We start from the raw sequence: 26251 nt of genomic DNA, 5'->3' as shown, positions 1-26251 counted from the left end.
CGCAGGGAAAGGAAACCCAGGTGAGTCCTGGGTCAGTACAACTGGAGACCCCAACCCATGGAGCTGACTGACATCCCTGGCAGCGGTGCCCCGCCTAAGGCCGGTCACTCACTACTTTGGGTGGACACTAGGGCTCTGCTCCACGCAATGCTGTTTTTGCGTGTGACTCAAGAGACATGGGACGTGGCAACCCCCTTCCCAGAGGTGAATGTGGGGTCCTGCCTCACATGGTTGATCAGACATTCAGTATTTCTTGAGTCTGGCAGTGGATTTTCCAAGCAGCCCTTGAGACTTAAATCCAGGGCCCCTCACTGGTCCCCAAACTACAGACTTCAGGGCTTTGGATTTGGCCCTGCCCCAGCTGCTGAGAGGGTACTCTCAGGGGTGGGAAGTAGGGACTGGGAGGTCAAGACCAGCTCTGCAGGGCGGCCTCGAGTGAGGGGAACAGTGGAGCAAAGGCCCAGGGCCTAGTGAAGGCTCAGTCCGTGTGCCCAGACCTCTGGCTGGTGGGAGGGACTGGAGTTCCTTTCAAAGGCAGTGGGGAGTCAGGAGCAGTTTTAGGCAACAGACCATTGTAAACTGACTTAGAGTTTAACACCTGCCTACACAGTCTAGTCCCAGGCTGCTGTCCCTTGGTGTCATCTACACCCATCCCCTAGGTCCTCAGTAACCCTTTTCGCACAAGCCAGTCGCCATCCTGCCTGAGGGCCTTTGCACAGGCTGTGCCATCTGCCAGACACTCTTCCTGCAGATGTTCATATGACACTGCCCCTCCCCTGCTCCAGATCTTCACTCAGACATCACCTCCTCTTTGAGGCCTCCAGATGTCACACCCCACACCTTCCTCACCCCTTTCCTGGCTCTGAGTGGTTGTGTGGCACTTAGCACCTTTTAAAGGACAATATATCTACTGAACGTAAGGTTTGCAATGTTGGTCGTCTGTCTCCTCTGCTTGACTGTCAGCCCTGCCAGGGAGGGGTGGCCTGTTAGGTTCACCTCTGAGTCCCAGCCCCTGGAACAGATGCTTAATAAATATTTTTGGAATGCATGAATGAATGAGTGCGTTCAGTACAACGAATATGCTAACCTGGCAAGTAGGGTGAATGGAAGAGAAGGGGGAGGCTGGTGACAGCCTGGCCCGATGTGGAGCCTGTAGTTTGAGGAGGAGTCACCAGGACTTCAGGACAAGACCCCCAAGTCCCAGGGTCCTCTGACTCACAGGTCCCCTCCAGGTCCCTGTCGAGCAGTTTCGGGTCTGCTTCCCCCACTGCCAAACGTGGTGGGTCCTCAGTTCACGTGCCCACTCTCAGCAGGGCGAGCCCCAGGGTTCTGGCGGCCTGCCCAGACTGACATCTTCCCAGGGCGAGCATAAAAGATCCCCCTTCGGCAGGAACACGCATCTGGGCGGGGGGACAGGCTGACACTGCCAACTCTACCCAACCTCTCACTGCCTCTGGATGGACAGCAGCCCCACCTGCCTGCCCATCTAACTGAGGGCACCACAGAGGTGGTCCCTGGAGGCCAGACCCACCTGGTGAAGGAGCAGGAATTCCTCGGGCTCGCGGCAGCCTGATGGGGGCGAGAGATGGCCTTGCTCAGCTCACCCATTGCCCAAATGGACCCAATGCAATCACTGTTGAGCACCTACTATGTGCAGGAACAAGTCACATCTCCATCCTCATGGCCTGGACATGCTGATAGGTGGAGGCACCCAATATGACATCAGGCTGAAAAGTGCCATGAAGGTTGGAGGGTCCCAGGAGGCCAGGGCTCCTGCGTCCTAGGCTGGGATGTTCCACTCCTTGGGACCCTCCTTTTCTCTTCTCCCTTTCTCTCCTTTATGCCCGTCTCTATCTCTCTCTATCACGCTTCTCTCAGGACACGCCTCCCCACTCTCTGGTTCAGATGAGGGGTGAAGTGGGTAGGGAGGATGGGCACAAAGTCCTGGGCCTGTGCCCCATGTCATCTAACACCAACCTGGCTCCAGCCCCAGAAACAGAACCTCAGGTGTTTTCTCAGAGTTGGGGCAGAGGGGCTGGGGGACTGGCCGGGGCAGAGAAGTTGGGCAGCATGGTAGGGTATCTGGTGGGAAGGGATAGCAGGCTCTGGAACCCCCCTGGGACCCCAGACATTCCCCGAATTTAAAGCCCAGCAGCTTTACAGGAGACCCCAGGCCCCACTGTGGTTTAGGGCACGATTTGAGAGTGTGGGTCGTCAACACCCTTAGGCAGCTCTTCCTATTAGCCTAAGTTTCCTCAGATGCAGGAAGTGGGTGGAAGGGGTGACTGTGGGACGGGCGGCATTAACCCTACTTTGCCACTCCCTACATAACACATTCTCACTCGAGGGCTTTGTCCAGGGCCCTAAAGTGAACAAACCAAGGGCCTCTGTGGCCTTAAAGTCTTTTATTATGGAAATCCTCAAATCCGTAGAAAGGAAAGAGGCTGGTACGGGAACGCCCCCCTTCTCTGCGTCTCACCAGCGACGGTTACTGCTCCGCCGGGAGCACTGGACGGAGGCGAACCCAAGGCCCCTTGTCAAGTCAAGGTCGCCCGCAAAGGCTCCGGCCTCGCGACTGAGCTCGGTGACCTTGGGCGCGTCCTTCCGTTTCGCGGGTCTTAGCTGCCACTTCTGGAAAGAGGCCTAAGCGGATCTCTCAGGTCTCGGGCCGCGTGACCTTGGGCTGTCCCCGACCCCGGGGCCTCAGTTTCCCGATCGCGGAGCCTCGGCGAGCCGCGCAGCGGGCGCAGGCAGAGGCGGGACTGCCGCCCCTGCCCAGCCCCTGCGAACCAGGCTCCGCCCCACGCGGCTCCGCCCCGCCCCGCCTCCGCCTCCCCCGCCTCCCTCGGGCTCCGGCCGGCGGCGGCGGCGGCGGCTCCGCTCCGCACTGCCCGGCGCCTCCTCACCATGGACGCGCGCGGGGGCGGCGGGCGGCCCGGGGAGAGCCCGGGCGCGACCCCCACTCCGGGGCCGCCGCCGCCGCTGCCGCCCGCGCCCCCCAGCAGCAGCCGGCGCCGCCGCCGCCGCCCGCGCCCCCTCCTGGCCCTGGGCCCGCGCCCCTCCAACAGCCTCCCCGTACTGAGGCGGCGCCCCCGGAGGTGGCGGACGAAGGCGGCCCTCGGGCCCGGCTCCGCAGCCGCGACAGTTCGTGCGGGCGTCCGGGCACTCCGGGCGCGGCGAGCACGGCCAAGGGCAGCCCCAACGGCGAGTGCGGGCGCGGCGAGCCGCAGTGCAGCCCCGCGGGGCCCGAGGGCCCGGCGCGGGGGCCCAAGGTGTCGTTCTCATGCCGCGGGGCAGCCGCGGGGCCCGCGTCGGGCCCGGCCCCAGGGCCGGGCCCGGCGGACGAGGCGTGCAGCGAGGAGGCGGGCCCGGCGGGGGAGCCTCGCGGCAGCCAGGCCAGCTTCATGCAGCGCCAGTTCGGCGCGCTCCTGCAGCCGGGCGTCAACAAGTTCTCGCTGCGGATGTTCGGCAGCCAGAAGGCCGTGGAGCGGGAGCAGGAGCGCGTCAAGTCGGCCGGGGCCTGGATCATCCACCCGTACAGCGACTTCAGGTACTGCCACCGGGAGGGACGGGCCGGCGCGGAAGGGTCATAGCCAGCCGTTGCGCGGGGACCGTCCTTGGAGTGCCTCGGGGAGGGCCGGGCAGCACGCCCCGCAGGTGACCTCGGGGCCCCTGGGTGACCTCGGGCGCGTCCGGGAACCGCCTGGAATGACCTGGGCGCGCGAGGCTCCGCCCTTGGAGGGGCACTGGGAGGCTCGCGCAGACTCCTGCCGTAACCCTGGCGCTCCCCCTCCCACGCACCCAGACATCCCCCGCCCTGTCGGGAGGGCGCACGTCACGGACCGCAAGACCAGGGTCTGAGCGCGGAGGGACGGAGAGGACAAATAGAGGGGAACGTGGGTGCCGGGGAGGCGGCGGAACGGAAGGAAGGAGGAAGGAAGTGCGCCCGGGAAGGACGCACCCTGGAAAGGCTGGCGGAGAAAGGGTTAAGCAGACACGGCCCGCTTCCACGATTTCCACCTGCGCTCCACACCACAGGGAGGCGCGTCCCTTCCCCGGGTCTGGGTATTGCGCGAGGAGGGAGTGCTTAGCATCCCGGGGTCCCCGGGCGGGCTGTGTCTTCTCTGAGCCTCATCAGTCCCAACTGCTGGGTGGTGTGCACATGTGTCAGTGGGTGTGTAGATATTGATAGGAATTAAGCCGGTTGATTGATGCGTGGAAAGGCTCAGAATGAGGCCGAGCGTAGGGTCACCACCGTAACCACACTACTCCTCTGCAGACAAGAGGAAGCTTAGGGCCACCCAACAAGACCTGTATTATTGCCCCCCTTGTCCCTGGGAGTGCGCTCTGTGGCCTGCGAGTGTGGACGGTGCATATCACTGCATATCGTGTGTGTGATCACGAACATGTGACTGCAGGGGGCGGGGGTCCTGGGGGCGTGGGAGGAGTAATGGGCAGGAGCGGGGTTCTAGGGGTGTGTCTACGTGGTGGGTCACAGATATGTGTTAGAGGAAGATGGGGAATGTGCGCGTGTGCCCGGGAGGATGTACACAGGTGGGAAGTGTTTGTGAGTTGTGTGCACGATGTGTGTGAGGTTTTGTGTACGTGAGCGGTGTCTCTTCCAATGCGAGTCTCTTCCAAGCCGCTGGGCCCCGTGTCTCAGGGAGGGCGCGATTTCAGCACCACGGACAGCACCCCACCCGCAGCCCCGAGCCCGCTAGATCTCACCGCGCCGAGGCTCTCCGACCCCTGCCCGCCCCACCCACCCATCTTCCGCCGCCTTGTCCGGGGTCTCCACTTGACAGCTGGAGAAAATGAGGCTCGGGGGTACACAAGTCCGAGACAAGGCTGGAAAAAAGTCCGGGATTTCAACTCCTCACCTCTCAGATCTTCCCTGGGAGGTGAATACAGCTTTGATCAGTGACTTGAGTTTTGAGAGAGGCCGAAGTAGGAGCGGGAGCACTGAGGCGCACCCAGGATGGGATGCATCTGAATGGTCCCGACCTCCACGGGGGTTCAGCATGCCTGTGTACATGGTACAGGCTGGAGAGCCTGGGTCTTGGCTGTGGAGAGTCCTGATCCAGCCTGTCAAACAGGGAGCTAGTGCCAGCTGGCTGGGAAGGTGCACCAGGGACAGATACGGTGGTCAGGGGAGATGGCTGCAGAAAGCAACCATCCCTCTATTCCCTCCAGCACGTGGGTGGCCCTAAGCTTCCTCTTCCTTGCAGCCGGGGTAGAGTGGGGCGTGGCTGAGCAGTGCTGGGAGGAGCAAGTGGGTCTCCCCTCCTGTGCCCCTTGAGCACAGCTGCCTGTGGGATCCCGGGCAGGACATGAGGTCTGCGCTGGTCAGATAAATTGTAAAATGGGATGAGCAAGCTGGGGGGTGGCCTCTAGTTGGGACTAGGGGAGTCCCAGTCAAATTGAAAAACTAAGGCTATTACCAAGCTGGGGTACAGCAGGACCTCTACAGGCCCCACACTTTGGGAACTGTGCCACTGTCTAGACCCTTCTGATTCACTATGGAGACAGACCTCAAGCACGTGATCAAAGCAATGCTTCCTGAGCACTCCCTGGGCCAGGTGCCGCGGGAGCACCTTGCAAATATTGATTCAATCCTCATGTCAGCTGTGAGGTGGGTGCTACAGCTCCTTGCATTGTACGCATGAGAATGGTGGGGCACAGAGAGGTAAAGTCACTTGCCCAAACACACACAGCTAGTCAGGGGCACATCAGACATTCACGCCTGGGCAGTCTGGCCACATCCCATACAGGCCAAGGAGACATGGGAAGAAAAGGCATTTTGGGGATTGTTCAAGATATTGGGGGCACCTGAAGGTGCACCATGAGTTCTCTCTAAGTTTACATGCGTGTGTTTTATAAACACCATTCACAGAAAAGTGGGGAGGGGACTTCCTGGATCCACTTTTCCACTTTTGCTTCCTTGTGTCCTCAAACAGCAATGGTGCAGATACCGTCCCCATGGTGTCCGAGCCCACAGGCTGTTCCCATTCAAGGGGAAAGCAGGGTGGTGAGGTGGGGGCTCCTGCCCAGCCCCCAGCGTCCCCACCTAGAGCCACAGAATCTCCACTTCCTTGAGCGATGGCTTCACGGCTTGCCAGTGGAGCCCACCCCTGCACACTGGCCTGGCGTTCGCCTGCCATCGTGAACGGGACAGCTACTGTGCGGTGCACTGGATCAGCCCTGGCTGTGCCTTGTTCTGCAAGGGCGGCAGTGGAGCATCCAGCAAGGAGGGCATTTGCAGAGTTCTGCAGGCGGGAGGCATCCCACCTAAGACCTTCCTGTGGAGGGTGCCTGCTGCAAGCCCCCGTGTTGCCTATCACTGACCCTGAGCCTTCTCTGGAACTCCGTGCTCAGTTTTCCCAAATGTGATGTGGGGGTATGAGGGGAACTGGGTGCCTGGCTTTCATGGCCATGCCAGCATCTCCCCAGGTCTCGAATCTCGCACCTTTCTCCTCTCCTTCCTGTGGAGTGACAGCCTTTGTACAAGCTGGTCCCCCTGCCACATGTGTCCTCACCCCAGTGCTTCTGATTTTCATCTCCCTCCACAGTAAGGTCTCAGCTGGGATGCTGCTCCCCCCAGAATCCCATTCAGCATGTGCACCCCGCTGTTTCCCACCTGTTTTGTGTCTGCTGTTCAGACGCTCAGAAGTTGCCTTTTCACTGGTGTTGCCTACTTTCTCCTCAGCCCCCCTGCCATGGACATTAGGGTCTGGAGAGGTCCCTGTCACAGTGGGTGCCCAGGACATCTCTGAACCCACTGAGGGGCACACTTGGGTGCTGAGCAGGTCTAGGGAGGCTCTGGCCTGGAGGCAGAGTCCTCATCTCCCTAGAAGGAGTTTGGGCAAGTGGCTTCTTAGCTGCCTTTCATCCCATTCTTAAGTGTAAGTGCCTCTGAGGTCTGACTTGAGTCTTTCCTGCTTCTGCTGCTGCTGCTCCATTTCACATCAGTGTTTCTGAACTGTCTACTGCTGGAGGGCCTGGCATGAGAGGAAAGAGATGAGTTGGTCCCTTTCCTGGCCCTCGGAGAAGTTTCTACAAAGCCGGGACCTATGGCTGCTGACCTGGTTCTGCGTCACCTCCTCTGGGGTCCCCCAGACTATGGTAGTGGAGGAGGCCGGGTTGAAGAACCCTACAGGACTAGAGGCCCCTTATTCCCTGGCCCACATGGTCCAGAGGATCAGTGAGAGATCAGGATAGGGGGCTCCCTGCAAATCCCTACATGAGCTCACAGAAATAAACCCCACATTATCTAGGGAGGCCTCCCTGGCTCCAGACCCATCATGAATGCACTCGGAGTGGAGTCAGTGGAAAAACCCATTTCCCAGGTGTGTTTACAGGTGAGGCCCGGGACACCCCACTCCCCACCAAGCTGAGAGGAAGTGAACTCCGTGGTCCTTATGAAGGGGTCAGGGCTGGGGTTGGCCAAAGCCTCTCTCCTCACTCCAGGGGCCTCTTGCTAGAATTTCACATCTCTGGTCCCTGAATTCTCTTTTTTAAAGATCTCAAATCCCCAAGCCTCCCCAGGGGGATGCTCTCAGGGTGGGGGTCCCTTCCTCAGCCACTCACTGGCTCAGGTCAGAACCTGCCACACTTTCCCCCATTAGCATATCCACCCCAAATCCAACCAGCAAAAGTCACCCAATCTCCTGCCTGGATGCTGCTCTCTGCCCACTTCCTAACCTGGCTGCCAGCAGGGCACCTCAAGGTACATGTGTGTCCCTACTTCCTCCTTACATAAAACCTCCCCTGGCCACACAAGGCCCTGCAGAGCTGGGCTCCTGCCCCCTCCCATCAGCCCCTCTCACCTCCCTTATTCCCTCTGCTCCAGCCCCAGGCAACCCAGCCAGCCTTGAATGGGAAACGCCATTGCAGCCACAGGACCTTTGCACTTGCTGCTCCCTCTGCCGGGGTGCAATGCCTCCCATATTTCACCAAGGGATTCCTTCTCCACTGTCCATTCAAGTGCCACAGGCTTTAAGAAGCCCTCCCTAACCCCTCTGGCTGAAGTGGCACCTCTGAAGCATCGCTGTCACTTACCTGTTTGTGTGGAACACCTGTCTCCCCCCACCTGGACTGGGGACTCTGAGGGAGGGCAGGTCTGTCTGGTCACTGCCCTGTCATGGGATAAACTGGAGATCCAGCATCTTCCCCAAAGGGACTCTCCCTTTCCTAATCCCTGACACTTGTCTCTCTGTAACTCTATAGCCGAGCGCTCAGGCCCCTAATCCTCTGTCCCCTGCTTACCCTTAATCACCGGCCTGGCCCCTAATCCCTCAGATTTGCCAGATTTGTAACTCTGGGTTCTGGATTCTCACATGCTGGCAGGAGGGAGCCAACTGCCTTGTTCACCATGTCCCCAACCAGCAGCTGTGAGGCTTCAGCTGAGCTCTTGCTGGGAAGTCTGGCCGCCGGGGTCCTGTCACTTAACACTTTTTGTGCCTTGGTTCCTCTGCCTGAGCCAAGAGGACAGCTGGGCAGCTGCTGGAGGAGGCTGAACTCCTGGTGGTGGCAGCCACCAGGGCCCCACTGAGGCCACCAGCTTGTGTGGGTGTACCTGGGAGAGGGTTCCAGGCTCTCTCCCATCCACAGGGAACCGCAGCTGAGAAGCCTGGGCCGGGGGGCCAGGGGTCATTGCTGCTGAGTCCTCCACTCCCTGGGAGACCCTGTCCATGTTCCTGAATCTTTCTTGGCCTGCTTTTCTCTCTCCAGGAACAAGGTGTGAACTGGCCAGTCTACCCACTACCCTCCTGGACGGAGCAGCCAGGGTCTGGGTCGGGTGAGGGCCCCACTGTTACTTGTTAGGGAAGCTTTTAGAACACAGGATGTAATTGTAGTCATTGAAGGCGCTGAGTAGTTGAGGGCTGACCATGTGCCAGCCCCTGTTGGCTGCCTGACGGGGTCCCAGGAATCCTGTGTCCTGGTGATCCCGGGGGGCCTGCTGGGATTGGGCGATGAGGCACCAGGGCTCAGAGAAGGAGAATGATTAGCCCCATGCCACACAGCCCTAGGGGATGGGCAAGGGCAGGAAAAAGTAGGAGTGCTGGGGCAGATACCCTGGATTCCTCTCCCCTCCACCCAGTTCCTCTACCTGGTTTCCCTTGGGGGGACTAGGTTGGCTGGAGAAGATAAGGGTCGAGGGCCCAGGCCCATTCGGGGGCATCCCACTTGGAGCAGGAGAGATGCCCTGTGCGTGGCATTGGCTCCTCCTGCCCGTCGCCCCCTCCTTGGTCCCCTGCCCTCTGCTCCAATGCTTCATAAGCCCAGGGGGCATCACCCGGGATGGAAAGAGAGCACACAGCATGTGGTGGGGCTGGGGCTCAGGGCCTGCAGGAGGGGTTCCCAGGCAGTGGGACAGTAGACAGGGGGCAGGCCCTGGCGTGGCACGCCTGGGTCCCAGTTCCTTGCCCCAGCTTCCTGGCCGAGCTACCTCTCTGATCTGTCAGTGGGGAAGTTCGGTGCCTGTCCCCACTCCTACCCCAAGAATAAAAGGAGAGAATGTCTGTTAAGTCGCCTGTCAAGGATGCCCTTGTTGCAGGGGGTGTGTGCGGAGGGATTGAGGGGAAAAAAGAGTGAACACTCATGGATTTGGACAACGGCATGGGGATTGCCGGGGAGGGGGGAGAGGAGGAGGAGGAGGAGGAGGAGGGTATAGGGTGGATAAATGAGGATGGAAGGAGGCTTGACTTGGGTGGTGAACACACAATACGATGAGCAGATGGTGTGCTGTAGAACCGTGCACCTGAAACCTGCATAATTTTGTCAACCAGTGTCACTCTAACACATTCAATAAAAAGGGGGGAGAAAAGGATGCCGTCATGCTCCATGGCCACTGAGGTAGTTTCTAGGCCCCTGGCGTTCTCAGTTACTCTTTCTTGCTTGCTGTGTACCAGCATGTGTGCCCCAAAATTGGGGGAGCAGGGCTCATTCCAGGAGGGGAGGATTAGGAGCTCTGTAGCGAATGCTCTGGGTATTGGGAGTGGAGACTGGAGGCAGCAGCCAGGTGGGGCCCCTCAGTTCCACTGGCTTCTGGGCCCTGGGGTCTCAAGGATGAGTGGATGCCCCAGGAGGGGGGCCTGAGCTCCGCACCTTGTCTAGATTCAGGCAAACGACAGCTTGGAATTTCTAGCTGTCATTTGATTTTGCGCTGAAGATCCACCCCCGGATCAAGTCAGTCAGCCCTTTTAGTTCTCTCACGGTCTTCGTCCCCACCCCAGCCAGGTTTGTCCAGGGCTCTCCCATAGGACCAGTCCCCTCCCCATCATGGCCAGAGTTCCCATGTCCACTTAGAGAAGGTTCCATCACTGTGGGCGGGACAGTGCCCCGGAGGACTTTCAAAGGCTGCCATTCCCCAGCTCCTCCTGGATGGATAGAGACTGAGCTTCCTAAGGGCTGGAAGGACTTGCCCAAAGCCACACCTGCCAGCAGGCAGGAGAAGTGGGTGTCAGCCAGGTCTGGCTGCTGCCACCACAGTATTAGATGTTGGGTTCCTTCCAGCCTTTGGCTCTCGCAGGCCGAGCGATTGTGAATATGTTGGTGTAAATAACTTTTTAATTTTTTTCTCTTCCTCTTGGACAGTTTCCTTGGGATCAATTTCCTGGAGTGGAATGCCGGCCGGCAGGCATGGTGTTAATAGCTCGCACTGTGCCATCAGAATGGAGCCAATTTACAATGGCTACCAGAATAGGGAGCTTAATGCAGCCAAACCAGTGCTGGGGCTCACAGCCGTTTATTTATGTGTGCTAGTTTTGGCAAGTCCCCCTAGCCACTGGGAACCTCAGTCTCTCCTTTTGTCCATGCGGGAGGAGCCCAGGGAGTTGCAGGCTCTGTGGGTCCTCCTGGGGAATGTCCCACCTACATGTGATGGAACCTCCCCTGAGCGGGCATGGGGCCCCCCACCACGAGGGGGAGGACACTAGTCCTAGAGGAGAGCCTGGCACACAGCGGCCTGGGGCTGGAAGACCTCGAGACACCTGAGAGGGCTGACGTGATCTGGGGGTGGGTGCTCTTTCCTCAACCGTAAAGACAAAACCAAATAATTTTCTCTGTTTAAAATTTGAGACCACCAGTTGCCTGAATCTAGACAGTGGGTGTGGGCTCAGAAGCCTGACCTAGGGCATCTGCTTATCACTGAGACGCCCAGGCTTCAGGGTTATCTCTTTTATAATGGTAACACACATATATATGACATAAACTTCAGCATTTACTCTTGAAGAGTGTACAATTGAATGACATTAGGTACAGTCACCATGTGGTGTGCGCCCATCACCCCATCCCTGTCCAGAACATTTTCATTTTCCAGACAGAAACTCGTCAGCCCCTGGCGACCATGAACCCACTTCCTACGTCTGTGGATGTGCCTGTTCTGGGCATTTCACGTAATTGGGATCACACACTATGTGGTCTTTTCTGTCTGGCTTCTCTCTCTGAGCACCATGTGCTCAAGGCCCATCCATGTTGTAGGAAGTATCCGCGCTTCACTCCTTGTCATGGCTGAGTGACATTCCAGTGCATAGACAGACCACATTCATTCCCCGACGGACTTTGGGTTGTTTCCACCTCTTGGGTGTTACGCATAAATCAGGATGCTGTGAATACGGGAGCGCCAGCACCTGTCTGAGTCCCTGCTCAGTCCTCTGGGTGCACACCTAAGAGTGGAATTGCTGCATCAAATGGTGACTCAGTTTAATTTTTGAGGAACTGACATTTCTCTCTCAGAGTGGTTTTGATTCACATTTTCTTGATTTTTGCGGGGTTGCAATTTTTCCATGTGGCCTTTTGCCGTATCTGTATGTCCTGAAAGATACTTTATTCAGAACACCATGCCTGGCCATCAATAGCTATTCTTTAAATGGAAAGGCCTTTTTCTGAGATCACTCACCAGGTGGAATTTAGGAATTGACTTTGGGGTCTTGTATTTGGGAGGGGAAGGAACCTGTCATTACTTTTGTAAGCATGTTTATCACATTAAATGTCCTTCCTGTGGCTCAGGTTACTCCCACAGTCTCAGCCCTGCACTCTGACCCCACCCGGCCTTTGCCTCTTTCTCCCTGCTGGGCTGGCGTCCCTGCTGCCTCCCTGTCTGTGACCCACAAGGGTGCTTCCTGAAATGGAAATACAGCCAGCACTTCACACGGGCGCCCAGCTGCTCAGGATGGAGTTGGTGCCCTGCACCCCCAGATGTGAAGCTGCCATGTCCAGCTCCTGCCCTGCACTCGCCAGTCCCTGGCGTCCCCACTGAACCTGCCACCCATGCTCCTCGCTTTAACTTCCCCACTCCCCACCGCCCTGGCTCCTCTGTGCTTGTCTCCTCCTTTCTTGCCGCTTGGACTCCATACTTGTGCCAGGCACATTGGGTCTTTTTGGTCAAGGGAAACATTTAGAGCTACTTCTCAGGTTCTGCGTGGCCTGGAACGTCTTTATGAAGGGAAGATTAGAACTGGGTCAGCGGGAGGGCCCGGGCTGGGGAGCCCAGCAGGCTGTGGCGTTCTGTCTGGAGGTGGGTGGGAGGACTTCCTGGAGGCAGACTTCACAGTAGTCAGGACCTGGGGCCCAAGTCTCGGACTGATTTGCGGGAGGAGAGATCTGGGCTCATGTGAACAGTGGGGATGGCACTCCTGGCAGAGCCTGCAGCACAGGCGAGGGCTCTGGGGCTGATGCCCACGCCTCCCCCCAGGTTCTACTGGGACTTCACCATGCTGCTTTTCATGGTGGGAAACCTCATCATCATCCCGGTGGGCATCACCTTCTTCAAGGACGAGACCACGGCCCCGTGGATTGTGTTTAACGTGGTATCGGACACGTTCTTCCTCATGGACCTGGTGCTGAACTTCCGCACGGGCATTGTGATCGAGGACAACACGGAGATCATCTTGGACCCCGAGAAGATCAAGAAAAAATACCTGCGCACATGGTTCGTGGTGGACTTCGTGTCCTCCATCCCCGTGGACTATATCTTCCTCATCGTGGAGAAAGGCATCGACTCCGAGGTCTACAAGACAGCACGAGCTCTGCGCATCGTGCGCTTCACCAAGATCCTCAGCCTGCTACGGCTGCTGCGCCTGTCGCGTCTCATCCGCTACATTCACCAGTGGGAAGAGGTGAGCGTGCCAAAGGGGCTGCAGGGGCGGGGCCTGAGGGCACTGTGGGCGGGACCATGGCTGCAGGGGCGGGGCTGTGAGGATAACAGGGCCAACCGGGCGGGGCATGATGGGAGACCCAAGGTGGGGTTTTGAAGTTCCAGGGACAGGGCCACAAGGCTAAGGCAGGCGGCGTTACTGGCACAGGAGAGGGGTCCTGAGGGGGCTCGGGGTGGGGTCGCAAAGGCTGCAGCGAAGGGCCCGTATCATAGGGAATAGAACCTGGGCATGGTGTAGGGGCACGGGCTGGCAAGGTCGCGGGGACCTGTTCGGGGCGGAGCCGCGAGCTGTGCTCACGGAGAACACAGCATGGACCCTTGATACATCGCGCCACTTTCCTTCATTCTACCCTGTAAGAGGAGGAATCCACAGCTCCATTGGCGTGGGGAAACTGAGGCTCAGGAAAGTGAATTCATGCCCCTGTCCCTCGAGTCAGGACCACCCCGGCCCGGACTGCCCATGCCGAGCGATGTCACCCTCAGTTTCCAGTGCAGCGACACGGCGCCAAGGGGGGAAGCAAGCGGGGACAAGGTTGTAGGAAGGGACAGCGGTCCTGGGAGACGGGAGTGAGGGTTATCCGGAGCACCAATCTGGACAGGGGTCACGTGTTCTCCTTCAGGACATTTCATTAACCAGAAAGGTGGCAGGTCCTCTGGGGAGTGGGGAAGCTGGGAGGGCATTTGGGTCCCGCTGGAGGGGGCGGGCCCCCCTTTTACCTCACGCGCCCGCCACGCCCCAGATTTTCCACATGACCTACGACCTGGCGAGTGCGGTCATGCGCATCTGCAACCTCATCAGCATGATGCTGCTGCTGTGCCACTGGGACGGCTGCCTGCAGTTCCTGGTGCCCATGCTGCAGGACTTCCCTCGCAACTGCTGGGTGTCGATCAACGGCATGGTGGTGAGCGCCCCGCCCTGTGCCACGCCCAGCCCACGCCCACCTGGGCTGCGTCCAACCCAGGTCCTAGGATAGCGCCCCTCTGGGACCGTGAACAGGCAGCTCCTTGATCATTGAAGGGACTATAACAACTTTTGTCACTCAGACATGGTATCATCTGCTTACTGTTTTTTTCCGATTGAGGACACTTTATTATGTACATAACTTATTCAAAAGATAAATGGGAACGTGGTATCATGGGCCAGAAGAGATAGTCTGTGGAGACCCAGTCACCAGTTGCTACCTGGCTGAGATGCCGATGATTAAAAAGAACTTCTCTTGGGTTCCTCTGGCGCATGTTGGGGGTGGGATGCACTTAGAGTTGGGCAGGAGTGGGGTGGGGGAGGGGGAAGGGAAAGGAGGGAAGAGGGGAGAGGATGGGGGAGGGAGTTGACGGACTAGAGGCAGTAAAGAGAACATCCTCAGGCGCGCGCGTGGCGCCTGGCACAGCTGTCCAGCTGAGGCAGCTCATTGTCTGGCCGGACACCCGGGCATGCTGTCCTGTTTCCTGAATGGGGCCCCACTGCCTCCCTCCCCCAGCAGGGTCAACTGAGGCCTGGGTTGGGGGGGATCTTCCTAGCCCTGCTAGATGCCTCCACCCTTTTGCGCCTCTGATCAGATTCCGGTGTCCGCAGCTCACCATCCCCGGGGTCCCTGGAACTTTCACATCCTCTTGGCCTTACAGACACTCTGATCAGAGGCCGCAAAGGGGTGGGGGCTCCTGGGTACCCAGGGCCAGACTCTGTTCCCTCTGATCCTCAGTTTCTCCAGGAATAAAATTGGGGAAGTAGATCCAGACCTGGCCCTGCCTCTGACTCACCGTGACACATATACACATTATGTCACCTGCCTGAGTCTCAGTTTCTCTTGGTTACCTCTGGACATGGGAAGTTCACCACCTCAGATGCCGGGGGGAGGACAGGCAGATGGGGCCCTTGGGGTGAAGAAGCTCCCTGGAGCTGTGAGCACCTGCCCACCTGCACACCTGTGGCCCTGCAGAATCACTCGTGGAGCGAGCTGTACTCCTTCGCGCTCTTCAAGGCCATGAGCCACATGCTCTGCATCGGGTATGGCCGGCAGGCACCTGAGAGCATGACTGACATCTGGCTGACGATGCTGAGTATGATTGTGGGAGCGACCTGCTATGCCATGTTCATCGGACACGCCACTGCCCTTATCCAGTCCCTGGACTCCTCGCGGCGCCAGTACCAGGAAAAGGTCTGGGGGTGCCTACCCTACCATTTCCCCAGCTCCACATGGTGGGGCGGGGGTGTGAGGACCCTAGAGGGAAGTCTGGAGCCTGGAGGGGACATACACCAAGGAGGGGGACAGGAGCCAGGGCAGCCAAACAGGGCAGTGCCAGTCCGTGTCATCAGGGAGCTCCCTGGGGGATGGGGGTGCAGGGGGACTTCTCTAAGAGGTGAACTCACACTGGGGTCTCTGGGCTGACTCAAGAAGGCACTGAGCAGGGTCCAAGAGGAGCAGGGTCACTCCAGGACATCCCGGTCAGCCAGGTCCATGGGGGAGGCCTCTGGGGGAGCAAAGGTATTTGGCCACTTGCACCTGGCCTCAGGATCGGGGGAGCCTCCATAGGGCTAGTCCGAGGGCCGGGGGACCGGACAGGGCTGAGGGAGAGCGGGTGCTGGCCCCATAGGCCACCCCTTTCTGGAGTTTGCCCTTGGTGTCTCCCCTGTGCCCCAATTTCCCTCCATAAGGGCCAAGGGTGAGCTGGCTCCCCCACCCCCCATGCTGCCCCTGCCTGTCCTAAGCTGCTATTTGACGGCTAACTCTGGCTGGATGGCTGGGAGCACCCCCAGCAGTACTAGTCGGGTCAGCCGGGTCAGCCGGGCCCAGTGCCAGGTGCACCGGCTGTCCGGAAGCCACAGCCTCACACCCAAACATGAGCTGGTGCTGCCACCCACCCGCCGTCACGGGTTCCGCTGAGCTCAGGGCAGCTGTGGCCGGGTGGGGCTGGGGCACCCCCGGAGTGCCATCCTGGGGACAGCAGGGCCTGGCACCCCTGCCTGGTGCCCACATTCCCTTTAGGATCTTTATAGAAGGATCCCAGGGGAGGAGGGACAGGGTCACAGGCAGAGTTGGGGGCCTCTGGGATAGGAGTCCAGCATCTTGGGGGCCTGGGGTCAAGCTGTCAGGGATTAGGTTGCCAGATACAATTCAGGACACAAGGAATAACTTTCGTTAGCATAGGCATATCCAAAGTATTGCTCAGGATTTACTTATATTAAACATTTTTGCCGTTGACCTGAAATTCAGATGTAACTGGGCATGCTGTTTGTTGTGGTTGTGGTTAAACCTGGGAGCCCCATTCACGCTGAGGCCGGGGTTCCCTGAGCAGCCACTGACCTGCTCCCACCTTGCCCCCTTACAGTACAAGCAAGTGGAGCAGTACATGTCCTTCCACAAGTTGCCTGCTGACTTCCGACAGAAAATCCATGACTATTATGAGCACCGCTACCAGGGCAAGATGTTCGATGAGGACAGCATCCTGGGAGAGCTCAACGGCCCCCTGCGGGAGGTGAGGCAAGGCCATGGGACCCTCTGAGTTGGGTGAGGTTTGAGACACCCCTGCTACTGGGCTCCCAGTTCCTGAGATGAGGAGGGGCTGGCCCAGCTGAAGCATGAACTCCAGCTAGACTTTTACGCAACACCAGATGCCCCTCCGTGAGCCTCTGTGTTCTCCACCCCCATGATGCCCCAGCCATCCTGAGTCCCTGCACCATCTGCTTGATTCCACTTGCCCTGTTTGGGGTCTGTGTTAGACAGAGGGTGGAGGCAGAAGAAAGAAAGAAAGACGAGCTGGTCAGCCCAGGGCGGGTTGTCAGATCAATCCCAGCTCTGCCCCTCACAGTGCCTGTGTGACACTGGGCAAGATCCCTCGTGCAGCCATGGCAGATGATCATGCACTGGATAGCTTAGAACAACAGGAATTCAGTATCTCGCATTCTGGAGGACAGACGTCCAAGATCAAGGTGTCACAGGGCTGTGTTCCCTAGGAGGCTCCTTCCTGCCTCTTCCAGCTTCCGGTGTAGCCAGCAGTCATTGGTGTCCCTGGGCTTAAAGATGTGTTACCCCGATCTCTGCCTCTGTCTTCACATGGCCTGGCCATCTTCCTGTGTATGTCTGCACTCTTTTTATAAGGACACCAGTCATGGCATTTAGGGCCCACCTATTCCAATATGATTCCATCTTAACTAATGACATCTGCAAAGACATTGTTTCAACACAAGGTCACATTCCTAGGTACCAGGGGTTCAGGACTTCAGCATTTCTTTTTTGTGGACATGATTTCAACCCGTAACTCACCAAGCAGTTACCGAGCAAGCCTGTGAGCCCTGCCCTCTGCCCTCAGAGAGGCCCAGAGGGAGAAGCTTTGGGAAGGATGGGAGTGAGGAGGGGGCTGGTGAGATGACATCTTCTTGAGGTGGCGTGAACCTGTGGGTGTCCCAGGTGGAAGGTACAGCCAGGAAAAGGCCCTGAGGAGGGAAAGATGACATGCAGCCTGAGGAAAGGTGATGCGGGCGGGGAGGGGGGCTGATGAGGGCTGGAAGGAAGGGGCCCTGTGCTCAGGGCCAGGGACGCTGTGTGGCAGGGGAACCATTCACCTGCTTTGCCTCCTAGAAACACGTGCTGTGGTTAAAGTCATAGAGGATGTTTAATTGTATTTGATCATTACTTTTATTCATTCATTCTTTTATGGGATATACCTCGCAGACCATGAAATGCATAAAATTCAGTGGTTTTTAGTATATTCATAGTTATGCAACCATCATCACTATCTAATCCGAGTTCCCAACAGCCCGAGGGGACACCTATACCTGTGAGCCCTCACCTCTCCTCGCTTCCTGAGCCCTAGACAACCTCTATTAGATAATCATTTAAATGTTTACACAGTTCCAAAGTCAAGTTTTAAAAACCACTTATCTCTAAAAGTGTTCTAGTTTCTATCCTGTTTTCTCCACCCAGTTCTCTCCTGCTATATCCTTCCATTTTATTTTTAAAATATTGGGTTGGCCAAAAAGTTCGGGGGGGTTTTGTTTTTGTTTTTCATAACCTGGCTCTAATAGTGCTTAGTTGTCTCTAATTTCATTCAAAACAGTTTTGTTAGATTGTACTCTGACAGCTGTCATATCAGTGTGCATTTAAAGAAACTTACCAAAATTGGTGAATTTTTGTGTGACCATTTTAATATTGAAGATGGAAGAAAATAAGCAACATTTTTGGCATATTATGCTTTATTATTTCAAGAAAGGTAAAAATGCAACTAAAATGGAAAAAAAAGATTTGTGCAGTGTATGAAGGTGCTGTGACTGATTGAACATGTCAAAAGTGGTTTGCAAAGTTTCATACTGGATGGAAATTTCTCACTGGATGATGCTCCATGGTCAGGTAGATCAGTTGAAGTTGATAGTAATCATATCTAGACACTAACTGAGAACAATCAACGTTATACTATGCAGGAGACAGCGGACATACTCAAAATATCCAGATCAATAAAGTTATTAGTGAAAGTGAAAAATGTGTTATTATATGGAAAAAATGAAATGAACTCTTTGGCCAACTCAATACAAAACAAAGGCATGCCAATAACTAAGCCCCTTGCCAGCCCTCTTCCCCTCTTCCTGGACCCTGTGGATGTAGCCCCAGGTGCTCTATCTTGGCAGTTTCGCTCCTGCCTCTGCAGGAGGGACACCTGGCATCTGATGGGGCAGAGGGCTACGGGCCTGCACTCTGCGGCACACCCAGCAACTCCTCAAGGGACGCCTGTTCCCAGCTGGGGTGCATCTCCAGGCAGTGCTCAGGGGCCCTTCTCATTTGGAGCAGTGCCAGCATCTTCCTGCGCGCTTAAGGGCTCTTTTATTTGTGTTTCTCTTTCTGTGAACTACCCGTAATGCTTGTTAGTTTTTCTATAGAGCTTTCAGTCTTTTGGGATTTTTGGCAGAAAGTCTTTACATATGGAGGACTTCAACCCTTTCATGACATACAAACTTCTATCCCAATGGCTACTGGTATTTTAACTTTGTTTTGTTTTTTTCTTAAATTTTAAAGATTTTTATTTACTTTTAGAGGGAGGGAGGGAGAGGAAAACATCAATGTGTGGTTGTCTCTCGAGCGCCCCCTACTGGGGACCTGGCCTGCAACCCCGGCGTGTGCCCTGACTGGGAATCAAACAGAGACCCTTTGGTTCACAGGCTGGCACTCAATCTGCTGAGCCACACCTGCCAAGGCTCCAGGTTTCTTTCCATTTCTGTTTGCATGGAATATATTTTCCATCCTTTTACTTTCAGTCTGCATCTTTTAAATTAATGCCTCTAGTAAGTAGCATAAAGGTAGTTGTTTTTAATCCATTCAGCCACCCTATATCTTTTTATTGAAGCATTTACTCCACTTACATTTAATGAAACTATTGACTACTCTTTGCTTTTTCATTGTTTTCTGGTTGTTTTTATAGTTCTTTGTTGCTTCATTTCCTGATCTCTTGTGGCTTTTTTTTTTTTTTAAATAGCAATTTGAGTACTTTCTCTTAATTCTTTGTATATCTTTTGTAGATTTTTTTATTGTGGTTACCGTGAGGTTTATGTATATCATTCTACATCTATAATAGTCTATCTTAAGCTAATAGGCACTTAAATTCAAATGTATTTTATAAGGACTATATTTGTATTCCCCCCTACACACTTGTTACCATGTTGCAGACCTTTCTATGTTGTATATCTAGCTACTTATAGTTTAAGTGGAGTTTGATACTTTTTCTTTTGAACTTCACAGTGGCTTTTTAAATGTCCATTTTGCTGAATTTGTTAAATATTTGGCTTTACCTGTGAGATTTCTTTTCCTTTCATATATTTTCCTTATTTTTTAAAAAAAGATGTTATTTTCAGAGAGAGGGGAAGGGAGGAAGAGAGGGAAACATCAATATGCGAGAGATACATTAATCGGTTGTCTCTTGCAAGCCCCCAACTAGGAACCTGCCTGCAACCAAGGCATGTGCCCTGACTGGGAATCGAACTGGCAACCTTTTGGTTTGCAGGCCAGCAATCCACTGAGCCACATCAGCCAGGGCACCTTTCTCATATTTTATTTCTGGTTATGGCTTTTTCTACTTAAAGACCCCTTTATTATCTTGTAAAGTTGGTTTAATGGTGGTGAATTCCTTTAGATTTTGCTTGTCAGGGAAATGCTTTCTCTCAATTATGAATGATAACCTTGTTGGGTAAATTATTCTAGGCCATAGGTTCCTTCTTTCAGCACTTTAAATGTCCTCCTACTCTCTTCTGGCCTGTAAGGTTTGTAACTGACTGTTATCTTCTTGCTCCTTCAAAATTCTCTCTTTAATTTTTGCCGTTTTAATTACGTCTTGGCATGGGTTTCTTTACATTCATCATGATTGGAATTTTCTGTACCTCCTGGACCTGGAGGTCTGTTTCCTAAGTTAGGAAAGTTTTCAGCCACTATTTCTTGAAGTCTCTGTTCCTTTCTCTTTCTTCTTCTGGGATCTCTATAATGTGAATGTTTGAGTGCTTGATGTTACCCCAGAATTTCCTTAAACTATCCTCACTTTAAAACAAACCAACCTTTTTCTTTCTGCTGTCCTGATTGATTGATTTCCATTAGTTTTCTTCCAGGTCACTGATTCATTCTTCTGTTAGCTCATCTGCTGTTGAGTCCTTATCATGTGTTTTTTCATTTCAGTATTGTACTCTTCAAGTCTGCTTTGTTTCTTATACTTTCTCATTGTTGAAGTTCTCCCTAAATCCCTCCACCTACATTTGGGGAGCATCCTTATGACTGCCTCTTTGAATCCATTATCAGGCAAATTACTTGTCTCCTTTTCCTTAGGTTTGTTTTTTTTTTTTAAGAGATTTTGTTTCTTCATTTGAAAGATTTTGCCTTTTTGATTTCTGTATTTGCTTATACTTATATAGAAGCAGACTCTGTGTAAGCTGAATGTGCCAAGCTGTTTAGGGACACTGGTTTAGGGAACAAGTGCCTAAGGCATCTGGGCCACTGGCCCAGCAAACCAGTGAGGTCCTTGGTGGCAAGGCCTGGTGGGGGTGTGATGCTGCATCGTCCCTTTGGGAGCAAAAGGCTCCAAGCAACAACATTGGAAACACACTGTGCTGACCTTGCAGGCAGGCCGAAGCCCCAGAGTAGAGCTCACACTGCCATATCTAAGTAGAGGGGACCAGAACAGTGGTGCTCACCAGCCCCTTTGACCCTGGAGAGTTCCTGCAGCTCCCAGAGAGGCTCTTGGGGCTCCAAAGTCTTGCTTGGTCTCTCTCTCGTTTCTGGAAGCTGTTCATTCAGCTCTCAGCTGTCTCCCAGAGCAACTGTCTATGTTGATCTGTGCTTGAGTTCGGAATGGGAGGAAGCAAGTTCAGCAGCCTCCTATGCCATTGCCATTGCAGATCTTTTTTTACATTTAGATCCTGATCTCTCTAGAATTTATCCTGAAATATGGTGTGAGGGAGGGATGCCACGTCATCTTCTGTTGTAGAGCTGAAATGTCTGGCTTTGTCCCTTGATGTGGTGGTCACCTTTACCTTAAAGTTCCATTGTGCTTGGGTCTGTGCTTGTGGACTTTTATGGTATTCTGTTGGCCTGTGTGTTCTGTGTGTGAAGCTTTGCAATGTCTTTTTAATATCTTAGAGAGATTTTCCCACTTCCCTGTTTTTTTCCCATGGGTTTCCTGCTATTTTTGCTCATTTGTCCAAAATGAACTTGACTATCTTATTAGAAAGCAAACCTGGTGGGATTTTCATTGAAATCATGTGAAATGTGTAAATGAACAGAGAATGGAGAAAACTCGTATCACAGGGACACACTCGATGTTCTGTAAAATGAAATCCCCGTGGAACCATCACCCAGCTCAAACACCAAACATTTCAGTCATCAAGCAGCTTTTTTACCAAGGTTAACTGTCAGCCTGACTTCCACCACATTCATTTTAATATTCTCCACTTTTATGTTGATTTTTCTATCACTGCTAATATGACTAACTTCCCCCTACTGGTATAGTTTTCCACTGATTTCCTTTGGGTTTTCCAGGTAGTCACACTGAAGGAGACAACAGAGTTTTACTTTTTCCTTTCTAATTCTTAAGTCTGCAGTTGCTTTTCCTTGTCTAATTGCATTGACCAGCACTGCCAATACAGTGTTAAAAAAGTAAGGAATCAATGTACATCTTTTCTAGCTCCTGTCGTTGGTGGCAAAACCTCTGATGTTTGTCCATTAAATAAGCCGATGGCTTTCAGGCTAAAATGTTAAACCCCTTTCACAGACAAAGAAATTGAAGGTCTGCGATGAAACAGTCCCAAAGGTAGGGTGAGACAGAAGCAAGAGCTCAACCTGTTCCCAAATGTCACCCCTGCCTATTGCCCCTACAGGAGATTGTGAACTTCAACTGCCGAAAGCTGGTGGCCTCAATGCCACTGTTTGCCAATGCTGACCCCAACTTTGTCACAGCCATGCTGACCAAACTCAAGTTTGAGGTCTTCCAGCCAGGTGACTACATCATCCGTGAGGGTACCATCGGCAAGAAGATGTACTTCATACAGCATGGTGTGGTCAGCGTGCTCACCAAAGGCAACAAGGAGATGAAGCTATCCGATGGCTCCTATTTTGGGGGTTAGTGTCTGCAGGGACCAGGGAGCAGGCAATAAAGTTGGACCCTTCCTAGGGATGGAGGGGAAGGCAGGGAGGCCACAGGAGTGCCAGCAGGAAGGACCTCTGGCTAGAAGGGCGACACTAGCAGAGGTGTGGGCTGGACTGTGATCATTGCAGCTGAGTACCCACAGGATGAATGGGGCCAGATGGATGTTGCAGTGTCTGAGGTGCCTTCTTTGGCCCCACACAGAGATCTGCCTGCTAACACGGGGCCGGCGCACAGCAAGTGTGCGGGCTGACACCTACTGCCGCCTCTACTCGCTGAGTGTGGACCACTTCAACGAGGTGCTGGAGGAGTACCCCATGATGCGGCGGGCCTTCGAGACTGTCGCCATTGACCGCCTGGACCGCATTGGTGAGTGGGCCTGGCTGTCAGCCCTCTGTGGTGATGGGGAAAATTGTGCTGAGATGGAACATGGTGTGGCCCAGCTGTCCCGCAGGAAACAAGATTACCTGACTGGCTTTCTCCCCTGGCTAAACACAGCCCTGGTTCCCAAGGAAGAACTGTGGGGTGTTCCCAGGAGGTATACAGCTGCAGGACCATAAGGCTGCCTCAGGCACCACCCTCAGGAAGCTTGTCATAGGGGACATGTGGTAGTGGTGGGGCTTCCTGGTGATGCTAAGTGGAGACCAGGATTGGTAGGTGTTATCAGGAGAAGGAGGCATGTTCTTTGCACATGGATGCAGATTATGCAAAGACCATGAGGTGAGAAAGAGGTCCAGAGTCCAGCCATCCAGGGAAGCTGAGAGGAGGGAGATCAGGGAGGTAGGCAGGGATCTAGGCATGCAGGACCTAGTTGGGGCTGTGTGGGGAGGTGGTGGAACTTTAAATCTGGAGCCATAGGGAGCCACACACAGTTCTAGGCAGGGGAGGACCTGATCAAATTTATAGTCTACAAGGGTATACAGTGGGGAGATGGTGGCCTGTCCTGGACAGGACATAGTAGCCTTAGTTGTAGGGAGAGGTGGAAGGAATCTCAAGAATATTTGGCAGGTGGAGCCCTCAGGACTTGATGACTAGATGTAAGAGGCAGGGAGATGGTGGCCCTTGCGGCTATTTGTGAGCATAAAAACAATGGCTGGAAAATCAAGACTGGGCGGGGTGGAGAGGGGTTAGAGGGAGGACTTCCTGATATGTAGAAAGTGCTCGTACATGTTTATACACAAAAAGCACTAAACGATTTGCTCTATACGGTAGCTAGTAAACATTTTTGTGACAGGTGCTTAGACACATTTGCTATATACAGCAGGTACTCAACACATGCTTACAGTAAGTGTGTTAAGTACTTGGCACTCTGGCTGTAAATAGGCAGGTGTTCTGGGTATGTTGCTGTATACTGCAGGTGCACAATACATGATTGCTACAGGAAATGCTCCATGTACGCTAGCAGTTTACATAGGTGTCTCATACCAGCTTTATGTATGCAGGAGGTGCTCTGAGCTTGCTATACACAACAGGTGCTTGATTCCTTATTATATATAGATCATGCATACTTGCTATACACAGAGATTCTCAATTTTTTGCTTCCCACACACAGCAGACACTAGATACCTGCCCTCTGTATAAAGAAGGCACTCAATACACACAGGTGTATATATACAGGCTATAAATTGTGGATGCTAATACCTACTTGCTATATGCAGGAGTCACTCAGTACACAAGAGCTGTATGCAGGAGGTGCTCAGTACTACCTGTGGTATATAGGTGCGCTTTGCATACTGGCTGTAGACAAGTGCCCAATACTTTCTTTGTGTATACAGGAGGCATTCCATATACATTTGTATATGTACAGGCTGTAGAGTATAGGTGCCTATACCTACTTGTGTATACAGCAGGTTTTCAATACATGACACTATGTGTACTGGCTGTTGGCTACATGTAGAATGCATGCAATACACACAGTGTCTGTATACTGGCTGTAGAGAGTAGGTGACTTACCTGCTTTCTGTAGGCAGGTGTTCTGTGCCTACTGGATATAGCAGTGTCCAATACTTGGTTGCTGTATGCAGGAGGCACTCAGTACATGCAGCAGTATGCCTAATGGATACAGGCTAACTGTATACAGGAGAGGCTCTCCTGTGCACTGACACCTCCTCTATTCCCAGGCAAGAAGAACTCGATCCTGCTGCACAAGGTGCAACACGACCTCAACTCTGGCGTGTTCAACAACCAGGAGAATGCCATCATCCAGGAGATTGTCAAGTATGACCGTGAGATGGTGCAGCAGGCTGAGCTGGGCCAGCGTGTTGGCCTCTTCCCGCCACCACCCCAGCCGCAGGTCACCTCAGCCATTGCCACGCTGCAGCAGGCAGTGGCCATGAGCTTCTGCCCACAGGTGGCACGCCCGCTAGTAGGGCCACTAGCACTCGGCTCACCACGCCTCGTGCGCCGCCTGCCCCCGGGGCCTGCGCCCAATGCCACTGCCTCACCGGGGCATGTGCCCGCTGCCAGCCCCCCAGGCGCACCCGCCAGCCCCCGGGCACCACGGACTTCGCCTTATGGCGGTGCACCCTGCTCTCCAGCTGCACCCCGTGCTGGGCCGGCACTTCCAGCGCGCCGCTTGAGCCGCGCCTCGCGCCCACTGTCCGCCTCACAGCCCTCGCTGCCCCATGGCGCTCCTGGCCCTGGCCCTGCAGCCTCCACGCGTCCAGCCAGCAGCTCCACACCGCGCCTGGGGCCCACACCCGCCACCAGGGCAGCCGGACCCAGCCCGGACCGCAGGGACTCGGCCTTGCCCAGCGCCACAGGAGGCCTTGACCCCCCTGACTCGGCGCGTTCGCGCCTCTCCTCCAACTTGTGACCCTCGCCGCACCGCCCCGTGGGCCTGGGTGGGCCAGGGGCGGGGCCTTCATCCAAACCAAAGCCATGCCATTGCGCGCTGCCCCGGCCACCCACCCCAGAAGCCATAGAGGAGACATAGGTAGTTGTAGTCGGACAGGCGGGCTCCTGCTGTCCCCCCTCATCACCCTGTGCCCACCCACATTGCCCCCGCCCCCCTGGCGGTGGCCTCGCAAGCCTGCGAGGGGGCTCCCTTCACCTCGGTGCCTCAGTTCCCCCAACTGTGAAACAGGGAGGGAGCCACCACGTGGCCGTGGCCGAGAGATGGCTGTGGACTTCCGCCTGCCCCCACCCCCACAGGGGGCCCGCCGTCCGATGAGGAGTCTGTTTAAGTGCAATACTTGGCCTGCCGGCTTCCTGCTGCCCCCATCGCACTCACGCAATAACCGGCCCTGCCCCTCTCCGTGCGCACCCCACGGTGACCTCCTTGGAGTGGGCACAAGCAGCATCCGCCAGCACCGGGCACCCAGGGGCTGGCAGTCCTGGCTGCGCCTTGGCGTGGGGGTGAGGCCGGGGAATCCCCGCCTTTGTGATGAATGTACTGACAAGCCGAGGCAGCAATGTTCCCACCATGCCCCCCCAACACCCCACTAACTTCCACAACCCCATTCCACGCAATAAACAACAGCATTG

General features: G+C 54.9%; 1 protein-coding gene across 1 annotated transcript; it reads left to right on the top strand.

Annotated features, from left to right (window-relative positions):
* The first annotated feature begins 2907 nt into the window (after positions 1-2907).
* On the top strand, positions 2908-26250 carry HCN2 (hyperpolarization activated cyclic nucleotide gated potassium and sodium channel 2). The gene is given in 9 exon segments (XM_054575995.1): positions 2908-2998; positions 3001-3550; positions 12695-13118; positions 13897-14058; positions 15094-15312; positions 16484-16630; positions 22500-22740; positions 22970-23134; positions 24886-26250. Coding segments are annotated over 9 exon segments (2694 nt in total). The 3' UTR covers positions 25581-26250.
* The last annotated feature ends 1 nt before the right edge of the window (position 26251 follows it).

This window comes from Pteronotus mesoamericanus, unplaced genomic scaffold (assembly GCF_021234165.1).
Source record: "Pteronotus mesoamericanus isolate MK-2021 breed Mesoamerican mustached bat unplaced genomic scaffold, CSHL_Meso_final contig_32, whole genome shotgun sequence".
NCBI classification, from domain to species: Eukaryota; Metazoa; Chordata; class Mammalia; order Chiroptera; family Mormoopidae; genus Pteronotus; species Pteronotus mesoamericanus.
The sequence above is the reverse complement of the archived record's forward strand: the minus strand, read 5'-3'. Positions and strand labels throughout refer to the sequence as shown.